The sequence below is a fragment of the Meriones unguiculatus genome, chromosome 11 (assembly GCF_030254825.1).
Source record: "Meriones unguiculatus strain TT.TT164.6M chromosome 11, Bangor_MerUng_6.1, whole genome shotgun sequence".
NCBI classification, from domain to species: Eukaryota; Metazoa; Chordata; class Mammalia; order Rodentia; family Muridae; genus Meriones; species Meriones unguiculatus.
In genome coordinates, this window is record NC_083359.1 from 59,798,758 (window position 1) to 59,823,615 (window position 24,858).

Here is a 24,858-nt window from a genome sequence, read left to right on the forward strand (position 1 = left end):
GAAGTTGTCTGACTTAGCATCAATCCCTGTAAATTACATTTTCTCTGTCAGGCTGAGATATTCAATAAAGCTGCCTGGCATAAGAGCAAAAAGGCTTTCTCATAACAATCTCCACTTAACAGTTCTCAGAACAACTAAAGATTTCCAACACTTCAGCTAGTGAAAGGTGCCTCTGGCTGAGACAGGCTGAAATTCAGTAGGAACATGTGTTGACCAAGAGCCTTGATCATTTACCAATCAGTTATCTTATTTGTACTAATTATTATATTAAGCAATACGATTAAGTATTGTTGAAGTTGATTCAAGGGGTTAGAGGTGTGGCTTGGTAGGCAGAGGGCTTTTATTGAACGCACAAAGCTCTAGCCTCAGTCCCCAATAGTCATTAAACGAGTGCATGTGTTCAACCCCAGTGCTCAGGAGGCAGGAAGATCAGAACTTCAGAGTTAACCCCACATAGTGAGTTGCAGGATAGTCTTGGCTACATGAGATCTTGTAGAAAGGAAGAAAGAAAGAGAGAGAGAGAGAGAGAGAGAGAGAGAGAGAGAGAGAGAAAGAAAGAAAGAAAGAAAGAAAGAAAGAAAGAAAGAAAGAAAGAAAGATTATCATCATCACAATCAAAAGGAGGCAGGAGAGAGGGGGAGGAGACTAAATCAGGAGATTCAGTAGTGCACCTAAAGAAAGAAAAATTATCATGTGGGAAAAAAGCTTAATACACTGGAAGATTTGTCAACGCAAAGCAATGATACTAGTATAGATGAAATATTTGAAATGATTAGAAAAAAAAGCCATCTTTGAAAAAAAAAGTTTGATTTGAATTTGTCTTAAATCCTGGAGCCTATTGAAAGAAATTGAACCTGTCAGACAAGGTGGCAGAAGTTTTACATGTGAGAACCAAAGTCCATGCAGAGCCAATCTGTAGCTCATGCAGTCTAAGAGAAAAGAAATCAACCTCCCCTTTCCAATAAAAGTGTTTGGTGCGTGCAAGTCTTGCACTGCATATTTACTGGGAGTAGCTTTCTTATTTGTCTATTACTGGACAGAATCAGGTGAACTATGTGGGCACCATTCACTGTACATAGATGTACATAGACACTAATGGAGAAGACATGCTTAAACAGACCCCAAGTGCATGTTAATGATGTCTCTTATTATTGGCTTAGACACTGTGGTAAGATCATCTTTAACTGCAACAAAGTATTACAAAAGAACGACACATTATGTCCCAATGCTCTTTCTTTTCTGTCACCTGAGGCCTAAGGCAGGGACAGAATAGATCTCTCACAAAGCCAGAAGAATCTCCTTCCTTGAAAAAGGAAAATCTATTTTCCTCAAGTAGATAATTCAATCATGGAGACAGATAAAGGCCTGAGACAAGTGTTGCAGGGACAGGAGCAGGGGGAAACATTATAATTTGAAAGTCAGTATTGGGGTGGGGGTTTTGATGAAAACTGGTGATTTAGAGGTGTCTTACTCATTTCTTTGTAAGTAAACCCAATAGCACATTAGAGTTGCCTTGTTTATAAAAAGAGTTGAAGTCCTTCTCCCCTTCCATCTGACCCTAGCTTATCCAGTCTCATCAGAACTGGCTGCATTGTCCTCCTCTGTGGCCTGGCAAGGCTGCTCCCCCATCCAGGGGAGGCAGTCAAAGAGCTAACCACTGAGTTCAAGTCAGAGACAGTTTCTGTTCTCCTTACTAGGGTACCCAATTGGATACTGAGACTGAGCTGCCATGGGTTACATCTGAGCAGGGGTTCTACGTTATATTCATGAATGGTCCTTGGTTAGAGTATCAGTCTCAGAAAAGACCCCTGTGCCCAGATATTTTGGTTCTGTTGATGTCCTTGTGGAGTTCCTGTCCACTCTAGTGAATAAACAGTAATAAATATAAGAAAATAAAAATTTAATTAAAAAAAGAAAAAAATACTTTGGAGATAGATACGTATACTTGAACACTCCTTCATAAACAGTATTTTGCAGTAATTGAAAGCATATATGCATTCAGTGATTGAGTCAAAAATTAATAATATTCATGTTCTAAAGTGAAAAAAAAAAGAGTTGAAGTCAGAGACAGTGAACTCTCAACTTCTTGGAGTTGTTTTTCTGGATTCCTCCTTGAGCTCACCTTGGCACCTAACTCTCTGGTCTAATCAGGCAAGTTTGGAACAAACAGTTATGTGTTCACTGTTGACAAAACAAGCTGAGTTCTATAGTGGCCCATTAGAGGATAAAAGGATCTCTGTGTCCCAGCTTCCAAAGAAGTCATCTTGCTGGGAGCTGGGCACCATGACCAGCCAGTCTCAGGGAATCCAACAGCTCCTGCAGGCAGAGAAAAGGGCCAAGGACAAGCTAGAGGAAGCAAAGAAGAGTAAGTCTCACCTAGGAGGGGCTGGTCAGAGAAGGCAGGGGGATGAGGGAGAGGAAAATGGGCCTCCTCCTCAGGCAGACCTGCATGTAAACCGATATTACCACTTTCCCTATGAAAGTTTAAGACATTTGCAGAAACTGCACTGCTGTATGTTTCACACTGTTCCAGCAGGGGTGGGGTTTTGTTAATTGGGGTGGGTGCTTTTGAGAGGCCATGTGCTAAATGAACAGCTCCAAGGCAATAAGGTTATGGATGTGGGCTTAAGGCTGCCTCTACCTCTTCCTTTACATTCCATCACCTCAGTTTTTACAGTACTGTGAAGTGGTTAAGAGACAGGCAACTTTGAGATCAAGTCTATCACTAGGCAGACTGCTGATGCTTTGTGAACAGCCTTTTATCGTTCCATGAAATAGGAATAATGTTTAACAGCTTCTTTTCCCTCTCCAGATAGCTTTTACAACGCAACATTTTAAATGTTTCTGTTTTAATCTTGTCGATGCCTCTTTATTTAGTCATATGTCTATATATTTGCATGTGAGTGTCTTCAATAAACAACTTCTTTCATTGGCATACATAATACGAATAGGGCATCAATATTATTCCTATTTCATGCATGCAAAAACACAGGTTTTATGATTTGCCCAAGGCTATGTTTTAAAAATCAAAAACACGGTGTCAGCTACCGTGCTCTGTGTTTATTTTGTTTACTTTTCACAATGATCTTTTTTTTTGGGGGGGGGAAAGAGAGGATACAATGCTACAAGGCATTTTGAAACATGCAAGATAGCATGAATGCCATAATTTTATAGAAAACCAAACCACCCAAAGCCTACGGATTGAAACAGTCTAGAGAATTCTCATGTCTTGTGCTCAAATTTCTCTACTCACATTTAAACATCTAGAGGATCAAACTATTATAAAATACAATTGTTATGTGGATTTTGCTTCAAAGATGGTACTTGGCAGATGTCTGATCAATATTATTCTGTGATTCCAATAAACCTTACCAACTCTATTCAAAGTGTTTAAAGAAAAAAATTACTAATTATGCAAGTTGTTCATGGGTGAGCGCTACTGAGGACACTGTGGCCTTGAGTTCATAATGAGGATGAAAGCCAAACGTCTTTCTCTTTTCTCAGTGACTATGTTCATTTTGGGTAATCACTCCTCAGAAATAATATTGAGAATACATATTTTATTATCTGTGCTCCACAAAGCCATTTTACTCACTCATAACCGTGTGTGTATTATTTTACATACTGTATCTTAGCTCACGAGTATCCAAGCCAATAATCACCTAATAACCAGTAATAATCTGCTAATCAGCCTATATGTAAATGGCTCAGGTCTTAAAACATTCTGAGCAGTATTTTGACTCTGAGCATTTTTGAGCTAGGACTTTCAGAGCATGTCAGGGTGTCTCTGAGCATCATGAAGAGGCGTTGGCCCAGTTTGAGCTTAGCACAGTTGTTTTACCCTCGCTGTCAGCAGGTGGCAGTTTCATTACAGCGGCACCCATCCTACTCAGCCCATGAGTGATCTGCAAAGATACCACTTTATCCCGTGGTATGTTGGCCCTTCTCTTGGGTTCCAGTAGATTTTATTCCACTCATTTAGTTGGCTGAGAATTCATGGGGATCTGTTGATACAACCTCAAGAATAGACTTCTGTTCGTCCTTAATGAGCTACTAGGTGAGCTAAGTGCTAAATGAGTGCCCATTCAAGAGGGACAAAGGAAGGACAGAGGAACCTATGGTCATCAATTTAATAGACACTTATACATCATTTTCCCATAACAATGTTTATCTGAAAATGTGTTGCATAGGTAGAATAGAAATTTGGAATAAGGGTTGTAATAGATCTGTTCTTTCTTTCTTTCTTTCTTTCTTTCTTTCTTTCTTTCTTTCTTTCTTTCACTTTCTAGTAGCTTAAAATATTTTAATTATTTTTATTAATTACAGTCTATTCACTTTGTATCACTCTGTATCTCCCTCCTTCCCTCTCAATCCCACCCTCCCTCTTCCCCACCCATCCCTCTCCCAGTCCACTGAAAAGGAAGGTCCTCCTCCCCTTCTTTCTGATCCTAGTCTATGAGGTCCCATCAGGAGTGGCTGCATTATCTTCTTCTGTGGCTTGGTAAGGCTGCTCCCCCCTCAGGAGGAGGTGACCAAAGGATCTGCTCTTTCTTAAATCCATTTATTTGAAAGCAAGAAACTCAGGAAGCTGCTTTAGTAGGATTGCAAACTATACATTTATAAGAGATAAAAACTGATAAGGAAGGGAGAAAGAAAAGGTGAGCAAAAATAATTAACATTATTCACTGTTTTAGGAAAAATCTAAGAGCCAAGAGGTGATGGCATGTGTTATATTATGCTGGAGAAAAAAATCATCTAGTCCATGAAGAAGGGCTCAGTCAGACCCCAGCAAAGCCGATACATAATAGAGTTTATAAATGCCTGCAGGGGTACAGATAAAGGACTGTACCCCTGCACAGATAAAGACATAGTGCAACAGCAATTCTTCCAAGGCTGGTGTATCTTGTAGCAACCAGCTTTCAAGGACCTCACTGGGGAATGACAGAGATGGTTTGAGAAAAGCAAGCAGTGCAGTAGGCCGGGTGAAAAAGCTCAGCTATAAGGCAGCAGAGAAAAAAATTATCCCTGGGAAAAACAAAGAAAGCTGTGTTTCTTGATGTAAATTATTTTGCATCATTAGAAATAACGTTTCCCCAAAATCCAGCTCTACCACTCCTAGGCATATATTCAAAATATGCTCAAGTACATGACAAGGATATTTGTTCAACCATGTTGTAGCAGCTTTATTCATAATAGCCAGAACCTGAAAACAACCCAGATGTCCCTCAACAGAGGAAAGACACACACGGTATATACTCACTTATAAGTGGATACTAGACTTATGAGATAGGATTAACATACCAAATCTGTACACCTAAGGAAGCTAAACAAGAAGGAGGACCTGAGGTAAGATGATCAGTCCTCACTCAGAAAGACAAATGGGATAGACATTGGAAGTAGGAGAAAACAAGAAACAGGTCAGGAGCCGATCATAGAGGGCCTCTGAAAGACTCTTCCTAGCAGTGTATCAAAGCAGATGCTGAGGCTCATTACCAAACTTTGGGCAGAGTGCAGGGATTCATATAAAAGAAGGGGGAGTTGTAAGACCTGGAGAGGACAGGAGCTTCACAAGGATCAAATATATCTAGGCACAGGGGTCTTGTATGAGACTGATTCTCCAACCAATGACCATGTATGTATATAATCTGGAACCCCTGCTCAGACTTATCCCATGGCAGCCCAGTATCTAAGTGGGTTCCCTAGTAAGGGGAACAAGGACTGTCTCTGACATGAACTCAATGGCTGGCTCTTTGACTTCCCAACCCACTGTGGGAGGAACAACCAAGCTAGGCCACAGAGGAGGACATTGCAGCCAGTCCTGGTGAGACCTGATAAGCTAGGGTCAGATGGAAGGGGAGGAGGACCTCCCCTATCAGTGGACTTAGAGAGAGGCTGGGAGGAGATGAGGGAGGGAGGGTAGGATTGGGAGGGAATGAAGGAGGGGGCTACAGCTGGGATATAAAGTAAATAAACTGTAATTAATATATAAAAATAAAAATAATTAAAAAATTATTTTGCATCTCTGAGATTCAGTCATCTATACAAATAGGTGTTGTATTTGCCTCTATAATCTATAATCGGTCTAGTATAGAAGATATTTGAAGGGCAAGAAAAATCTATAATATATATATTAGACTGCAAACTGAATACATAAAATTATGTTTTTAATACGCATTTTAGATGTACAGTGCTGTAAGTGGAGACAATAGAGAATGGTATAGCAGTCCAATCATCTCTCTTCGGTCCTGCTGCAAGGCCTGAGTCTACACCTCCTAGGCAGGGAAACCCTGACAGAGAAGTGTAAGCCTGTCGGCTAAGGCTCTCCTACGTACTCTTACCTGCCAAGCAGCCATGATGCTTGTAAAAGGACTAACAGGCTCACTGTCCTTTGTCATAATTGGAGTCAAAATTAGCTCTGTGTGTGTTCATTAATCAAACCTAAGCCATACATTGCTTCAAGACAATTTACAAAATAAGGGAACATCATATCCTTGTGCTGGAGGTCCAGATCTGCACATTGAGCAGAAGCTCCGGTCAGAATTAAAACAGAAATCCAAAACACCAGCCTCAACAGAAGGGCAGGAGACCTGTCCTCTTCTGAAATATGTGGTGTTTTAAGAGCATTCTGCCCTTGCAAATGAGAATACTCCAGATCTCCGTGTGAAGGTTGCTCTCTCGAAATGTTCACAGGCATGAAGTTCAGCATCAGACAAATGGCCTGAAGTTTTTGTTTTTATTTTTCTTTATTAATTACACTTTATTCACTTTGTATCCCCCCTGTGGTTCTCTCCCTCCTCCCCGTCCGTCCCAATCCCTCCCTTCCTCCACCCTCTGCATGCATGCCCCTCCCCAAGTCCACTGATAGGGGAGGACTTCTTTTCCTTCCTTCTGATCCTAGTCAATTAGGTCTCATCAGGAGTAGCTGCAGTGTCTTCTTCTGTGGCCTGGTAATGCTGCTTCCCCCTCAGGGGGAGGTAATTAAAGAGTAGGCCAATCAGTTGTGCCCAGCAGACTATCAATGTAGATGGCCTGAGTTTTGAAACTATTTTATAACATGTGCCATGACCTTTTACAAACACTTCAATCATCTCCTGAAGTGTTTCAAGCTATAGAGAATGGTTTATGTGTTCAATTATAAGGTTTATAATTTAAATTTTGTAATTTATCATTTAAACTTCATCATAGGGTGTACACCAAAATGTATGATAAATATATAAAGTCACATCTGCACATGAGAAAAACTGAACAAGCAAGACCTTTTAAAACTTCCCCGAAGCTACAGACAATCAGAGTAAGTAAGGGACACACCTTCCTGCTTTCTAAACCATGCTGTGCCTTCTGCCTGGAACTGCCCTGCCTGGTACAAATCCAACTTCTGCTTCTTAATGCCTGCATGGCTTCTGCAGGTCACATCCTCACCTGACTGTGCTCACTTCCTCCATCTCAGAATAGCTCTGTGAACAGCACCTCATGACGTGGTCTTGAGTGACTGAACTAACCCTTGCAAAAGATTCCAAACTTCACTCTATATAACAAGAGCCCAGGAAATCATGTCTATTAATATTCCTTTAAAGAATAATCATAATTTGCCTTTCAGAGAATATCAAATGCTTATCTTCATGATCTTCTGTCATCAGAGTATCTCATTAAATCATTTTGATACAAAATATACTTGAAAATCATCTCTGCTTTCTACTTAGGTGACACCAGCTCATATAGCCCTTCAGTCTTGTTTTTATAGGTATAAGAGTTTTTGTAAGGCAGCATATCTCCATTTGTTTCCAAATCTGAAGATAACCAGGTTATTTAAACAAGTTTCTTTACTTAATATAATCTTCATGCTGCAACTAGACATTTTGGTTCATGAATACATGACTTTTAATAAACTAATAAAATAAAAACCTTATATAAAATGACATGGCCCTGTCTTACAGTACATACATTGTAAGTTTGTAAATACTTCCTCTTTCTTTATGATCCACCCACTAATGAAGTATTTCTGGACTATATTGTACCCTCACATCTTTGAGTAGATCATATAAAACTATAGAATATTTTTGTCTCCTAAAAGCATTTAATTAAATTTAATCTGAGATTTTTGTTATAATTTTGTGTTATAATTTTAAAAGGAAAATATGACCAAAATAAAAGTACATTAAGGCATCAAGGAAAATAGATGTGAAGGGGGAGAATCAGATGAAGGCTTGGTAACAAGCACTGTCACCAAAGATGTTATTGCTGTTTGTTTTGTTATGTTTTTTTTCTCCCTGGTGATTTATTTTTCCAATGGTTTTAATGACTGAGAAAAATAATAGCATTCTTTAAGTCAAATAGGATTTATCACCATGTTAACAAGGACCCCAAACCAAGAATGTTTTTTCCAGGTGGAATACCTCTCCCTTGAGCACTCCAGAGTCCTACCTAAGAACTTTCATATTTGCTGTCCCTTCTATCTGGATGAGGTTTTCCCTGCAGGACCACTTTTCTTAACCCTATGCTTACTTGCCATATCATCCCCAGAGACCATGTATATATTAATGACAATGTGTCACCATTTCTCTCTATTTTAGACTACTTAGTTCTTCATAGTGTTCCATATCCTGTCATGTTATACATACATTGGCTATGATCTGGGTTACATTCGGAATACAGACTGACAATAAGGCTTGTGACCTTACACTGCTGTGTCCGAAGATCTACCCTTACACTAGTGAATGACACACACTAGATATTCAGTAATTCTAACCAACCCAATGTCTTGCTTCAGTTCTCTGTAGCTTGTATGCTGGTAGTCATATCCTCTTGTCTCTTTTGGTTTTCCTTACTTCTAAAAGAGGGCTGCTATTTTTCTACCTTAAAATTGTGTGTTCTCCTTTGATTTCTACCCAAACACTGTTGTCACAATTAGCACATACAAAGACATGGATGACTCAATGCTAAGCTCCCCATCTATCTCCTAAACTGCAGACATAGGTGTATTCTGATTATCCTTGGACATCCTCAGAGGAGAGAGCCTTCAAGAGGCTCTCTAATGACATCCTCAGACCTGTCCTCATATCAAAGTCTCTTCCCTAAAAATATTCAGAATCGTTAAACAACTACTCTCTGCCCAGCACTTCCTGAATATCATTTGGTAATCTTCAGGACGACTTCGCATAGTAAATGATTTTCATCTGGTTGAGAACAAAGACTCAGAAATTCTAACTGACTTACTCAGAGTTTCAAAGTTTTCAATGTCTTCTGTGTGATATATACTGTGTAATTCTGATTCCCTCCCGAGAATATAAAAAGAAATCCCTTTTTTCTCCCTGAAAGAAAAAAAAATATTTTTAAAAAATAGCAACCCAAGAAACAAAGAGATATCTTTGTGTCTCTTGTACTTATTCGTATCTTAGGACACAGTTTCTTGGCTTGTCCTAACTGTACAACTAAGGAGTCCGCCTTTGAGCTTTACCCTCCATCTCCTACAGAGACCCACTTTTGTCTTGCCTTGGTTAATTTTCTTTAATTCTTTGCCTACACATTGGAACATCACTCCAAATACCTGCATCTCCACAGAAAACACAACACAGGGTCCTTTTGAGTAATGGCAAGTTATATGAAGAAGAGGTCTGTGTGCTCCACAGGCCAGGCAGGTAGAAACGACTGACTTTATGCAGGTGAAGTTAGCTTAGGACAGACCTTTTGTCCTTTTCCAATGCCCGGATGGTCCTGTCCAGGCACCTCCATGGTTCTTCTGAAGCTCCTCCTTCTTGGAGCCCATAACGAAGCTGTCTCTTTAGACCCCCGGCTTACAGTGTTAGCATAAAGAGGCAGGATGACGGAGTGGGGTTGAGGAGAAGCCCCCATGTTCCATAAGCTGAAGAGTAGATGTTTATCTCTATAAATGTGATTTTTCCAATGTAGAGCAAATAGAAATGAGATTTATGTGTCTTTATTTTCCCAGTAGGATCTTGTACATTCTTTGAAATTTTGTATGATTGATAACACTCTTCTTGGAAGTGGAGGCAGCGTATACATATTTCCATACTATGTCGATTAATATCACCCTTTCCGTGGCAAAGACTGTATGCGCTGTGATTTCTGCATTCTCTATGTCTGGCTCTCTGCTTATATAAGAGGTAGTCAAGAATCACCAAATAACTGGATACTAAAAGCAGCCCATCCCTCTGACACCACTCTGTCACTCTTTTAAGCCTTGTTTTAAAACATGATGCCTTCCAGGAATACACTTTCTGAGCCACAAATCAGAACTCTTGGCCTGTTAGGTCTGTGTATCCTTGTAAGCACTGTGGGCCCATAAAGTCAACTGTTATATATATATATATATATATATATATATAAATATAACCCAGGTTATCTCTGGTAGAAGTCTGTACATGAGCCCGGCATAGCCGGGAACCTGGCTGGTTGTGCAGCCGGATGAAGTGCGAGATGGAGCTGGACCCTGAGGTGCTATGGCAGGAAGCCCTTGAGAACATGGAGGCAGCACGGAGCTACGGGCTGGCTGCTGCAGGGGCTGCCGGAGATGCAGAGGCAAATAAAGGAGAGTGTCGCTCAGATAAGAGATGTCCTCAAATAGCATTTTAGTAATTTAAATGCTAAAATGTTGTTGGATGGAGCAATTGGTGACCCTTTTGCAAGAGGTGGACACCATTGAACAGGAGACCATCAAACCACTAGATAACTACCAGAAGCACATAGAAGCTGGGGTTAACACTGTGGAGGACCTGGCCCAAGAAGGTGAGATAGCCATTCTTGGTGGTATAGAAGAACATAAGATAAATTGTTGAACTTTAGCAAAAAGGCCTCACACATTCAGTTGGACAGCTTACCAGAAGTGTCTTTTCTAGTTGATGTACCGTTTCTCTACTCCAATAGATGGTTCTCTTCTTTTCTTATTATATTTTTCTTTTTTATATTAAATACAGTTTATTCACTCTGTATCCAAGCTATAGTCCCTTCCCTCATTCCCTCCATACCCCACCCTCCCTCCCTCATCTCCTCCTATGCCCCTCTCCAAGTCCACTGAGAGGTCCTCCTCCCCTTCCATCTGATCCTAGCCTATCAGGTCTCTTCAGGGTTGGCTGCATTGTCTTCCTCTGTGGCCTGTTAAGGCTGCACCCCCCTTCAGGGGGAGGTGATCAAAGAACCAGCCACTGAGTTCATGTCAAAGACAGTCCCTGTTCCCCTTATCAGGGGACCCACTTGGATACTGAGCTGCTATGGGTTACATCTAAGCAGAGGTTCTAGGTTATATCCTTGAATAGTACTTGTTTGGAGTATCAGTCTCACAAAAGACCCCGGGGCCCAGAATTTTTTGGTTCTGTTGCTCTCCTTGGGGAGCTCCTGTCCTCTCCAGGTCTTACTACCTCCCCCTTCTTTCATAAGATTTCCTGCACTCTGCCCAAAGTTTGGTTATGAGTCTCAGCATCTGCTTTGATACTCTGCTGGGTGAAGTCTTTCAAAGGCCTTCTGTGGTAGGCTCCTGTCCTGTTCCCTGTTTTCTCCTACTTCCAATGTCAATCCCATTTGTCTTTCTGAATGAGAATTGTTCATCTTACCCAGGGTCCTTCTTCTTGCTTAGCTTCTTTAGGTGTACAGATTTTAGTATGTTTATCCTATATTATATGTCTAATACCCACTTGTAAGTGAGTATATTCCATGTGTGTCTTCCTGCTTCTGGGATACCTCACTCAGGATGATCTTTTCTAGTTCCCACCATTTGCCTGCCAATTTAATAATTTCCCTGTTTTTAATTGCTGAGTAGCATTCCATTGTGTAAATGTACCGCCATTTCTGTATCCATTCCTCAACTGAGGGACATCTGGATTTTTTTTCCAGGTTCTGGCAATTACGAATAAAGCTGCTATGAACATAGTTGAGCAAATGTCCTCTGGTACACTTGAACATATTTTGAATACATGCCTAGGAGTGGTATAGCTGGATCTTGAAGTACTATTCCTAATTGTCTGAGAAAGCAGCAGATTGATTTCCAAAGTGGTTGTACAAGTTTACATTCCCACCAGAAATGGAGGAGTGTTCCGCTTTCTCCACATCCTCTACAGCATGTATTGTCACTTGAGTTTTTGATCTTAGTCATTCTGAAGGGTGTAAGGTGAAATCTCAGGGTTGTTTTGATTTGCATTTCCCTGATGACTAAGGAGATTGAGCATCTCTTTAAGTGTTTCTCTGCCATTCAATATTCCTCTATTGAGAATTCTCTGTTTAGCTCTATATCCCAATTTTTAATTAGATTGCTTGATTTGTTGCTTTTTTAACTTCTTTAGTACTTTATATATTCTGGATATTAGACCTCTGTCAGATGTAGGGTTGGTGAAAATCCTTTCCCAATCTGTAGGCTGTCGTTTGGTTCTGACAACAGTGTCCTTTGCTTTACAGAAGCTTTTCAGTTTCATGAGGTCCCATTCATTGATCGTTGCTCTTAGAGCCTGTGCTGTTGGTGTTCTGTTCAGGAAGTTGTCTCCTGTGCCAATGAGTTATAGGTTCCACCCCACTTTTTCTTCTAACAGGTTTAGTGTGTCTGGTTTTATGTTGAGGTCTTTGATCCACTTGGACTTTAGTTTTGTGCAGGGTGATAAGTATGGATCTATTCGCATTTTTCTTCATGTTGACACTCAGTTAGACCAGCACCATTTGTTGGAGATGCTGTCTTTTTGGTGGTTCTATTCTTAACTAGTGAAAGATGACATTTTTAGTAGTGGAACAATAGCTTCCCCCCACCAGTACAGATTGAAAAACTAATGGAGAAACCTGGAGGCATCATAGTACCATGGTGTAAGGCGGATGATGGTTTTACAGCCCAAGATTACAAGCTCCAGTTCAAGGTACTGCAAACCATTCTGAAGCTGTGTATGTAGGTTCTGAAACTGTGCCCCTAGGAACAGTGCGGACAGGAGAGTTAAGCTCTGAGTGACCCTCAGCCCCAGTAACACCGAGGTGGTGTCTGAGTGGCTGCTTGACCAGTCCTGTGCTCTCTTTATTTCGGATGCTCATTTTTTCTACCCTGGATGGAAAGTGCTGGTGTTTCAGGGTTTTGCGAGCTTGGCTTTGGTTTGAGGGTTTGCTCTTTCCATCTTCAGCCTCGTTTAGTTGTATCTGATTTTTGAAAATGTGAACTTACCTCTTGGGTCACCAGAAATGAAAAGTGTTGCTGGGTTTGCCTTATAACATTTTGATAAAAAGTGAGCTAGAATGGGATGAATAAAACTATAATTCAGTTTTGTTTTCAGCGAAAATATCAAACGAGCTGTTTGATATTGAAAGTCTTTAAGGGTGTGGATACTTTTCTACACTGTTCTTTTTTTTTCTTTATTAATTACACTTTACTCACTTTGTATCCCCCCTGTCGTTCTCTCCCTCCTCCAGTCCCAATCCCTCCCTTCCTCCACCCTCTGCATGCATGCCCCTCCCCAAGTCCACTGATAGGGGAGGTCTTCTTTTTCTTCCTTCTAATCCTAGTCAATTAGGTCTTATCAGGAGTGGCTGCATTGTCTTCTTCTGTGGCCTGGTAATGCTGCTTCCCCCTCAGGGGGAACTAATTAAAGAGCAGGCCAATCAGTTCATATCAGAGACAGTCCCTGTTCCTATTACAATGGAACCCACTTGGATACTGAACTGCCATGGGCTACATCTGTTCAGGGGTCTTAGGTTATCTCCATAGTCCTTGGTTGGAATAGCAGTCTCAGGAAAGACCCCTGTGCTCAGATTTTTTGGTTCTGTTGATCTCCTTGTGGAGTTCCTGTCCTCTCCAGATATTACTGTTTCCCACTTCTTTCATAAGATTCCCTGCAATCTGCCCAAAGGTTGCCCATAAGTCTCAGCATCTGCATTGATAGTCTGCAGGGCAGAGCTTTTCAGAGGTCCTCTGTGTCAGGCTCCTGACTTGTTCCCTCTTTTCTCCTTCTTCTGATGTCCAGCCTCTTTGCCTTTCTGGATAGGAATTGAGCATTTTAGCAAGAGTCCTCCCTCTTGATTAGTTTCTTTAGGTGTACAGATTTTAGTAGGTTTATCCTATATTATATGACTATATGAGTGAAAATATACCATGCATCTTTCTGCTTCTGGGATAGCTCACTCAGGATGATCTTTTCCAGATCCCACCATTTATTTACCTGCAAATTTCATGAATTCCAAGGGATATGGCACCTTCTACACTGTTCTTAAAGTTGGTTTTAGAACAGAAAAAAAAAGTCACCTTGTTAAATCTCCATCAAGACCAGAAGGAGACAACAGAAAAAGACAGCTAAGCCAGGGCTCCATAGCACTCGGACAGTCAGGTGTCGTTGCTTCTCCCAACTCCCAGCCTGTGGGTGAGACGACTTTGCTTCTGTGCTCAGTGTGCTCTGGGGCTGGAAAGCCCAGTGAATTCCCCATTTCCACAGCGCCTATACAAGTATCTCTTTCCCAGAAGTGGGACAGAGATAGTACAGAGGGTTTGTATTCCTCAAGGGGAAGCCACTTACGGAAGTACACAGCAATGTTAGTTAAGTTCATACGTGCATAGCATGCACCCATGTGCAGCCTGCCTCAGCCATGCACATGGGATTGTGCGGAGTGTTACAGTCCAGTGTAATGTCAGGATGATAAATGGCCATTTAGTGGACCAAAGAAATAAAGGGTAAATACTTGACCTATTTTTTTTTAATCTCCAATTCTTGTATGTGTTTCTTTCAGGTGCTATGACACCAGTCAAGAAACTAGAATTGCTGATTTTAAACATGGAAGAACTGTTGTCAAACATAGTAGTGATAATCTGATTCCCTTTTCTTCCTAAATACACTTTCAGATTTTACTAAAATAATAAATAACACATCTTTCTATAGAGCAGTGTGATGTCTGGGAATTTCTGCACTGTGTGTTGACCAATTGAAGATGACTAGATCACATGTCACCTTAAACATTTACCACTGTTTTGTGATATCTGGCTGTAACTGACTTTGGACCCATTATCCAGTTTCTCCCCATACTTTTTTCTTCTCTGACTTCCTTGGCTGCTGCTGACCATTACTCTTGCTGGTTCTAGGAGCATTTGTATATTTCATGTGGAGTGAGACCACACTTGACTGTTTATCTGTGCCTTATTTCACATAGCAGGATGGTTTCTAGCCCCTTCCATGTTTTGCTGATAATATTTTATGAGTTCTTTTTTTAATTTTTTTAATATTAGTTACAGTTTGTTAACTTTGTATCCCTGCTGTATCCTGCTCCTTCTTTCCCTCCCAACCCCACCCTCCCTCCCTCATCTCCTCCCTGCCCCTTTCCAAGTTCACTGATAGGGGAGAACCTCCTCCCCTTTCATCTGATAATGGTTTATCAGGTATCTTTAAGACTGGCTGCAAAGTCCTCCTCTGTGGCCTAGCAGGGCTGTTCCTCCCTCGGCAGGGTGTGTGTGTGTGTGTGTGTGTGTCAAAGAGCCTACCATTGAGTTCATGTCAGAAACAGTCTCTGTTCCCCTTATTAGGGTACCTACTTGGATACTGAGCTAAAGTGTAAGTTTATGTAAAATATTTATTTGACCTACTATTCACATAAAAAATCCTGGTCTTTTTATACTAACATACAAAAAATCTTTAATGTGAAGTTTTTGTTTGTTTTTGTCAGTAGTAAGAAAGTAGAAAAATAAATAAATGAATGAATGAATAACTGAATAAATAAATAAATAAGGTATATTGGGGATAAAAATACGAACTTCTTTTAGTTTATAGGAACTATGTTTTAATGTAGTCTTTCAAAATTTGGCACTCATCCCATACATAGAGAGAAGCGAGCTGGAGGTTAATGTGAGTGGATTTGATGCATGCTCTAACTAAACCATCGGCTTTGGGCCTCCATTTCTTCCACTGGGTTAAATCAGGTGTAGCATATGCCGGCTGCTGAGCCCATCCAAAACCTCTCTGTGCCAGCAGTGGTTTCCCTGTGGCTCTCCTCCACGACCGAGTGAGAACCAGCAGGTGACTGGTGCCACAGCAGGGTGATCACAGACAAGTCCAAGCCTGTCACTGTGTGATGGAGCCTCTCAGAGTAGCGCCCGACTCTGCTCGAGGGCAGCACACGCAGAACTTTTCCTCTTATTACCACTTTAAAAAATGTACTAGAGGCCTTGCTTTGACTGGTAGTTTTACACATTATGGATTAAGATGGGGAGCAAGGATGTTTTGCGCCATTCTCTTTGTAAGGTGATTACAAATACAAGTCATTATCACTAAGAAAATACTGATATGTTTTGTATTTTTACACTGATGTTAGTGATAAGATGTGACAAGAGAATCTCCGTGAACAGGGTGTGATTACCACCAAGAGCCATGAGGTCCGAAGCCTTTACAACGTACAATTGGCACTAATGATTCCTACTGCCATGTCTGTCTAAGACTTTCATCTACCTTGTCTTGTGGCTTAAGGCTTACACCTTTGCTCTTAATAAAGGAAAGGGGGTACTTAGCTAAATCTCCCAACCATTAAAAACAATTGGCTTTACAGCCTCTTTCAAGTCCCCCTCAGAGAAAGCTACCAGAAGAAAAATACTACTTTGATGTGTTGTGGGGCTTAATCAGACATTTTAGAGTAGCAAATGAGAAGAAAGAAAAATCCCAATAAAATGCTTTAAAAATTGAAAGTCATTTGATAGAGTCTGAGCTGCAGTCTGCAGCGATCTTGGAGATCTGCCAGCGCTAAATAGGATCCAGTTGGTGTGGACCGAAGGATGCCTGGCCACCAGTCAGGACAAAAAAAAACTGACCAAATAATGTGTTTTCTCAGTAAGTGACAGCTAAAAGATGTTCTCTGGCTGTTAGTGCTGTGAGTATAGGGGTAGATAATTTACTTTAACATTTATGTGTGAAAGAAAGTTGTCACCCCATGCTCTAAAGAAACCAATTGAAGAAAAGAAAACAGAAATTTGAATATTATTTTAATGAAGCTTGATATGCTGGGAATTATATCTAAAAATGTGAGGGATTATCAATGCACTTTAAAAGAAAAGTCATTTGCTGGGAGCCTAACTTGTGTTCCTTAGCAGGTAAATGAGCTACCTTTACCGGCTGAGCTATCTCTCTAGCTCAAATGTTTACTTTTATTACTACCTTTGAAGTGCGTATATCTGTGTGAGTGTGAACATTCACCAGGTTACAGGCAGTTGGAGGCACTAGAAATGAAAGTTGGGAGCTGAGCTCAGGTCCTCTACAAGACCAGTCTTAGCTCTTCACTGAAAGCTGCAGGTGTGGTGCACACCTTTAGTGCCAGCACATGGAGGGCCGAGATTGTCTGACGCCAGCCTGACTGCAAAGCAGGTCTCGGGCCAGCTAGGGCTACATAGCAGATACTGTATCAAAAATAAATAAATAAATAAATAAAGTTCCTCTGCTGCTGTTAATTCCCAGGAAAAGGAAAGCGGCTGAAGCAAGCGAAGGAAGAAGCTGTGGCCGAGACTGACCAGTACCGAATGCAGAGAGAGAAGGAGCTGCGCATGAAGCAGTCGAAGGTGAGGACGACACCAGCCCTGACTTCCAGGGGCTCAGGTGGGGTCCTGTGCCAAAGGGTGAGACAGAATACTGTAGCAATCCGCTGGGCTTCCGTGGACGCTGTCCGGCCAAGGCTGAACGTACAACTAAATCTTAAACAAACGATTTACCAATCTCACTTTCATGCATAAAGGCTACTCGGTTGCTGTCTGTTGGATACTGAGTACCTGGGTTCATACCCTCACACAACTGAAAGGGTTAAAGTATGCTTACCGCAGAAATGCGTTTCTCATGGATTCATGTTTAATAACATTATCAATGACTAAGATGAATAACATTATCAATGGCTAAGATGAAGAATGGACTTGTCGGAGCAGCTCTCTTTTAGTGGATACAGGTAGACACTTCTAACTGGTGCCACATAACCTTGTAATCCCAGACTGTGGGGGTAGAAGCAAGAGGACTTGAGCTCAAAGTATCCTGACCCTGTTTCAAAAACTAAGAAACAAGAAAGCTGGTGTTCTTTCCTTATGATTCCTTGGCAACTGGATACTTTGCTTCAGTAAATTTTTTATTTAAACATTTAAAGACATCTGGCTTTTTAAAACACACTATCATTTTTAAGTGTATGCAGTTTGTAGTAAAAGATAAGTGCATGATGGGATTGGAGAGATGGCTCAGTAGTCAAGAGACTTCGTGCTCTACCAGAGGCCCTGGGTTCAATTCCCAGCACCTATATCTGGTGCCTCACAACCACCTGTAATTCCAGTTCCAGGAGATCTGCATTTTTTTCTGGTCTCTGCATGTACATACAAATATAAATAAATAACAAAATAAAATAATAAATAAAAACAAGAGCATGATATTCTCAGAAAGGTCACCATGCCATGTTGCAAATAGGGCTAGAAGAAAATATTAAGCTCTATGTATCAAAACTGAATTTATATGATACACTTTGTACCATTAAATATTAACATAATACTATTCAGAAGGCATTCATTGCAAAACAAAGCACAAGAATTTAGATGTTTTTGTTTGCAACTTTTATCTTAAGGGGGAATACGTAGAGAAATAATGAAAATTCAGATTTTGGTCCCAGTTGTAAGAAGGAAAACAAAACTTTCTCAATAAGTTCTTTGTTCAAATAATCATCCTTTGCAGGCTAGGAGCATAGCTCAGTGGTAGGGTTTTTAACTAGCAGGGGTTAAGCTATGAGTTCAGAAAATAAATTCTTTCTATCAATGTTTGGAAACCAAATTCCTAAGCTCTCATCTATGCATATAGGTGCAGCCCTCATGACTGGTGCTTATGTTTTCTGCATTTTTAAATCTTTTCTATTATAATTGCACTTACTCTTTTCTTCCTTAGGAGACAGGGCATCCTACCTCCACGGGGCCATCACTAATACTTTTTCTGGGCCTCTTCTGTTTAGACATCTTTCTTTATTCATGTTTAACTGTTAGCCTCTCTCACTGACCACATTATCTGAAATGACCTCTCTTTTAAAAACAAAGGATAATAATATGGTCCTTGATTTTTCTCCATTGCATTTATCACTGTGTGATATAGTGCATATTTGAATTTATTGTGGTTGTCCATCATTCTTCCTAGACCATAACTCTAGAAAACATGGATTCATTGTTGTGTTCTCTATTGTTTCCCTAGACTTCCTACTATTGCTTCACAGTAGACACTCAATAGACCTTTGTTGAAAACAAATCAGTAAGCATTTCTCTGTGTTCTTGTCCTTGCTAGCAGAGCCTGTCATGAGAGTGACATATTAGAACCCAGAGGACAGCTATCACCAACAGGCCAGTCTGATTATCTTCTGTAAGTGCCTCTGATATGACCACTGCATCTAAAGTCAAAGTAAGAACAAAGCTGACCATGATTTTAGAAACTGGTTGGTTTAAACCTCATAAGCATTATTTAATGGGAAAGATCCAGTCAGATGTAGATCCGACTAGAAATTTGCTCTCTGCTTTGGACAATAATTGAAACTCCTTATCACTTTGAGAATAGACTTTGAAGGCATTTTCACAGTTAAATGATAAAAGATGCACATATGAAAGTAACCAGAGCTGGTGTGACATCAAACATAGTATAAAAGCATTACTACAGATCTTCCCTGGCATGGTCTCCTGGTGTCAGCAGCTTGGTCTGTGTCTTCACCTTAAATGATTCAATTATGAAGGAAAGTATCAAGCATTAAAATGTCTTACCATTAGCATCAACACAAGGCAAGGTTTGAAAATCGGCACATAGAAGTTACGTGACTGATTGTGGAGGTCTTCCTCCCCTTCCATCTGACCCTAGTCTATCAGGTCTCATCAGGACTGGCTGCATTGTCTTTCTCTGTGGCCTAGTAAGGCTGCTCCCCCAGGGGGAGGTGATCATAGAGCCAGTGACTGAGTTCATGCCAGAGACAGCCCCTGATCCCCTTACTAGGGAACCAAATTGGAAACTGAGCAGCTTTATATGAGCAGGTCCTCACCATGCATGATCCTCGGTTGGAGTATTGGTCTCTGCAGGGTCGCCCGGGCCTAGGTTTTTTGGCTCTGTTGTTCTCCTTGTGGAGCTCCTGTCTCCTCCAGGTCTTTCTATCTCCCCCTTCTTCCATAAGTTTCCGTGCACTCTATCCAAAATTCGTCTGGGTCTCAGCATCTGCTTCGATACCCTGATGGCTAGAGTCTTTCAGAGGATCCCTGGAGGGCTCCTGTTCTGTTCCCAGTCTTCTCCTACTGCTAGTGTCTATCCTGTTTGCCCTGTGGACTAGGAGAGGGGTACAAGGGGAAAAGAGGGAGGGAGGATGGGACTGGGAGGAGAGGATGGGCTACAGCTGGGACACAAACTGAATAAATTGTAATAAATAATAATAAAACATTAATTAATTAATTAATTAATTAATTAAAAATAAGTTACATGACATTCTTAGCCCAAATGTATTATAGCATGTTATGGAATGATCAACTTCCAATTTATGATATGCCTCAAGTGTTCAGGCTTTGGACTACTTGAACTGGAGAACACAAGAACTGAGTTCTCTGCAATACTGGAGAGCCACTGACTTCAGTAATATATACACTGAGCATAGGCAATAGTTTCACAAGTATTTCTGCTACAGTTTTTAACCATGTAAGACAATAAATTGAATTTTTGTTTTATTTTTATAAGATTTTACTGAAAATTGTCCCTTCAATACTTTTCTCTTACTGGCATTGAATTATCACAGAGACAGAAAATTGGTAATTTTTTTAATTTCTAACTCTCCCAGAAAACTCCTCTTGCCTAGTATTTATTTGATGTGCTTTAACCATGGGAGGAGGGGTGGCAGGGGGAACTCATTCAAGCTGCCAGTATTTATCTACAACCTGGAGCGGTACACTGGGCTGTACTGTTGCACGGGATGGCAAGATGCACTGGGGTGTATTGGATACCTCCAGTTTCTTCATTTCTGGATTGAGTTTTCTTTTCTTGATGTTGGTCTTCTTCATATCACCTCAAGGTTTAGACTTGTAAAGGAACAAGTCTGATGAGGATAAGTCTTCAAAAGAGACACTGTACAGAATTAGGAGGAGGAAAGAAAGACTTGTTCATTGTGATACTTTCTGTAGGTGGCCAGTTTGTTTCTCATAGGGAAATCCTGGATCACCTGTCTTGTTGGCTCCTAAGGAACTGCTGTTGTAAGCGGCTCATCAAGAGTTGAAGTTCATGTAGCCTTGTTGGGAGTATGGAAAAGGAAGAAAGCCACAGGACTGCCAGTCAGTCTGGGAAGACCTGGATGATTCTGCACATGAAAAAATGACTTGAAGTTTATGTATAGACATTTGTACCAATCCATCTTCAGCTGACTGAATGTTGTATGATAACCCTCTCCAAAGCAGAGGTGGAATGTTCTGGTTTCACCACACATTTTATAAACACATTTCCTTTTTTGAATTGGCCTGTAGATTGTAGGTCTCTTTTGTATATAACCTCTATTCTTTTGCTTTAAAAAAAAAGTCTGTTCATATTTAATGTATTAGTCAATGATTTGTGTTCAGCATTATTTGAACCATTTGCCATTACCGAAAGAGAAATACTTATTTGTGTTTTAAATAAAACTGATATAGGAAATACTTAGTTCTTAATCATTGTAAAAAAAAAAAAAAGATTTTACTTAAGACATGGAATTTAGAAAAAAAAAACTACATTTCATGGAATTGTTTTGTTAACTAGTTATCAACTATTTTTAAACATAGAGTTAACTCTATGTGAAATTTTCTTTTTACACACAATCCTTTATCACAATCCCTTTGAGTTACAGTTATCTTGGCTCTCCAGAACTGCAGCTTCTCGGAGTTATACTTTGATTTGAGTTGTTCTCCTGGTACCTGGAATATGAACAGAAAAGAACTTGGACCCAAAGTCTGGTACTAAGTTTTATTTCAAGCTTAGGGACCAGAGAATTTCTAGATGATTTGAGTTGTTCTCCTGGTACCTGGAATATAAACAGAAAAGAACTTGGACCCAAAGTCTGGTACTAAGTTTTATTTCAAGCTTAGGGACCAGAAAATTTCTAGACTCTAGATTAGCAGTTCCCAGCCTTCCTAATTCTGTGACCCTGAATACAGTTCCTCATGTTGTGGTGACCCCAACCATGAAATTATTTCATTGCTACTTCATAACTGTAATTTTGCTACTGTTGTGAAGCATAATGTAAATATGTGATATGCAGAATTGTCTGATATGCAACTTCTGTGAAAAGGTCAAAACCTAGAGGTTAAAAATCACCGATTTAAAGAGAAATAAATTATAAGCAAACCATTGCCTTTTAGAAAAGAATAGGTCTCAATGTTTCACCGTAGTGGTCCTTTAAATTGATAACTTTCTTCGTTACATTAGATTTTAGTCAAATAATGACTTGATGAAGATGCTAATAGGGATGTTCAGCCGTCACAACCAGGGTCTTCATGATCTTCTCTGTTCCCAGAAGAAAAAATTTTGGCAAAAAAACAAACAAACAAAAAAATCACACCATAGAACAACCATCAAAAAATATACTGAAGTTCATAAAATAATTCAATTTAACTGTTTTAATCTGGCATATGTTAAGATAAATCCCACCTTTTGTTTCATAGATAATGGGCTCTCAGAGCCACCTCTCAGATGAAATAGAAGAACAAACAGTGGAAAAGATAAAAGAATTGAATGGAAGCTACAACAGGTGTATGGAGAGTGTGCTTAAGCAGCTGCTGAGCATGGTGTGTGAGCTGAAACCAGAAGTGCATGTGAACTACAGAGCCACCAACTGAGGGGTCTCCAGACTTCCAAATAGAGAGAGTGGGGGATATGTCCTGTTAACATTTAAGGCTGGATTGTGCATCTAAAGTTTACTGCATCTCTGCAAATGTTCATGTCACATATTTCATGTGTAGCATTGAATTAAAACATAAATAACACAGTGTGATCTCTCCTGGCAATGGGTATAACTGGCATTTATATGAAGCAAGTTAAGGAAAGGGAGGAACTTGATTTTGACACTTAATCAGAAAACAATGACTGTAGCCTTCTTGGGGTATATTTTCACTTTTTTTTTTTAAGATTTATTGCTGAGTAGTATTCCATTATGTAGATGTACCACAATTTCTGTATCCATTCCTCAACTGAGAGATATCTGGGCTGTTTCCAGCTTCTGGCTATTACAAATAAAGTTGCTACAAACACGATTGACCAATGTCCTTGTTGTATACTTAAACATCTTTGGATATATGCCTAGGAGTGGTATAGCTGGATCTTGAGGAAGCACTATTCCTAATTGTCTGAGAAAGCTCCAGATTGATTTCCAAAGTGGTTGTACAAGTTTACACTCCTACCAGCAGTGGAGGAGGGTTCCCCTTTCTCCACAACCTCTCCAGCATGTGTTGTCACTTGAGTTTTTGATCTTAGCCATTCTGATGGGTGTAAGGTGAAATCTAAGGGTCATTTTGATTTGCATTTCTCTTATGACTAAGGACGTTGAGCATTTCTTTAAGTGTTTCTTTGCCATTCAATATTCCTCTATCGATAATTCTCTGTTTAGCTTTGTACTCCATTTTTAATTGTATTAACTGATTTGTTGCGGTTTAACTTCTTGAATTCTTTATACATTCTGGATATAAGCCCTCTGTCAGATATAGGGTTGGTGAAGATCCTTTCCCAATCTGTAGGCTGTCATTTTGTTCTGACAACAGTGTCCTTTGCTTTACAAAAGCTTTTCAGTTTCATGAGGTCCCATTCATTGGTTGTTGACCTTAGATCTTGTGCTGTTGGTGTTCTGTTCAAGAAGTTGTCTCCTGTGCCAATGAGTTCAAGGCTCTTCCCCACTTTTTCTTCTAACAGGTTTAGTATGTCTGGTTTTATATTGAGGTCTTTGATCCACTTGGACATTAGTTTGGTGCAGTGTGATAACTATGGATGTATTTCCAGTTAGACCAGCACCATTTGTTGAAGATGTTTTCTTTTTTTTTTTTTTCTTTGAATGGTTTTGGCATCTTTGTCAAAAATCAGGTGTCCATAAGTGTGTGGATTAATGTCAGGGTCTTCTATTTGATTCCATTGATCCACCAGTCTGTTTCTATGCCAGTACATGCAGTTTTTAGTATTGTTGCTCTATAGTACAGTTTGAGATCAGGGGTGGAGATACCTCCAGAAGATCTTTTATTGCAGAAGATTGTTTTAGCATTTCTGGGTTTCTTGTTATTCTATAAGAAGTTAAGAGTTTTTCTTTCCAGATCTGTAAAGAATTTTGTTGGTATTTTGATAGGAATTGCATTGAATCTGTAGATTGCTTTTGGTAAGATGGCCATTTTTACTATGTTAATCCTGCCAAGCCATGAGCAAGGGAGATCTTTCCATCTTCTGATATCTTCTTTGAATTGTTTCTTCAGAGACTGGAAATTTTTTTCATACAAATCTTTGACTTGCTTGGTTAGGGTCACACCAAGGTACTTTATGTCCTTTGTGGCTACTGTGAAGGGTGTTGTTTCCCTAACTTCTTTCTCAGTCATTTTGTCTTTTGTATACTGTAGGACTACTGATTTTTTAAGTTAATTTTTTATCCAGCCACTTTTTTTGAAGGTATTTATCAGCTGTAGGAGTTCCCTGGTAGAATTTTTGGGGTCACTCAGGTCATAAGTGGATATTAGATATATAATATAGGATAAACATACTAAAATCTGTATACCTAAAGAAACTAATCAAGAAGGAAGATTATGGCTAATATGTTCCATCCCCATTCAGAAAGACAATGAGGATGGACATCAGAAGAGGGAGAAAACGGGGGAACAGGACAGGAGCCTTCCACAGAGAGCCTCTGAAAGGCTCTACCTTGCAGATGTCAGAGCAGACACTGATACTT

At 40.1% G+C, this 24,858-nt stretch overlaps 1 protein-coding gene and 1 pseudogene across 1 annotated transcript; both read left to right on the forward strand.

Annotated features, from left to right (window-relative positions):
- Window positions 1-2,239: 2,239 nt before the first annotated feature.
- Window positions 2,240-23,188, forward strand: Atp6v1g3 (ATPase H+ transporting V1 subunit G3). The gene is made up of 3 exons (XM_060364382.1): window positions 2,240-2,365; window positions 17,400-17,500; window positions 22,601-23,188. The coding sequence occupies exons 1-3, from the start codon at window positions 2,284-2,286 to the stop codon at window positions 22,772-22,774; spliced, it is 357 nt and encodes a 118-aa protein (XP_060220365.1). The 5' UTR covers window positions 2,240-2,283; the 3' UTR covers window positions 22,775-23,188.
- On the forward strand, window positions 10,423-14,706 carry LOC132646450 (cytokine receptor-like factor 3; annotated as a pseudogene).
- Window positions 23,189-24,858: the final 1,670 nt, after the last annotated feature.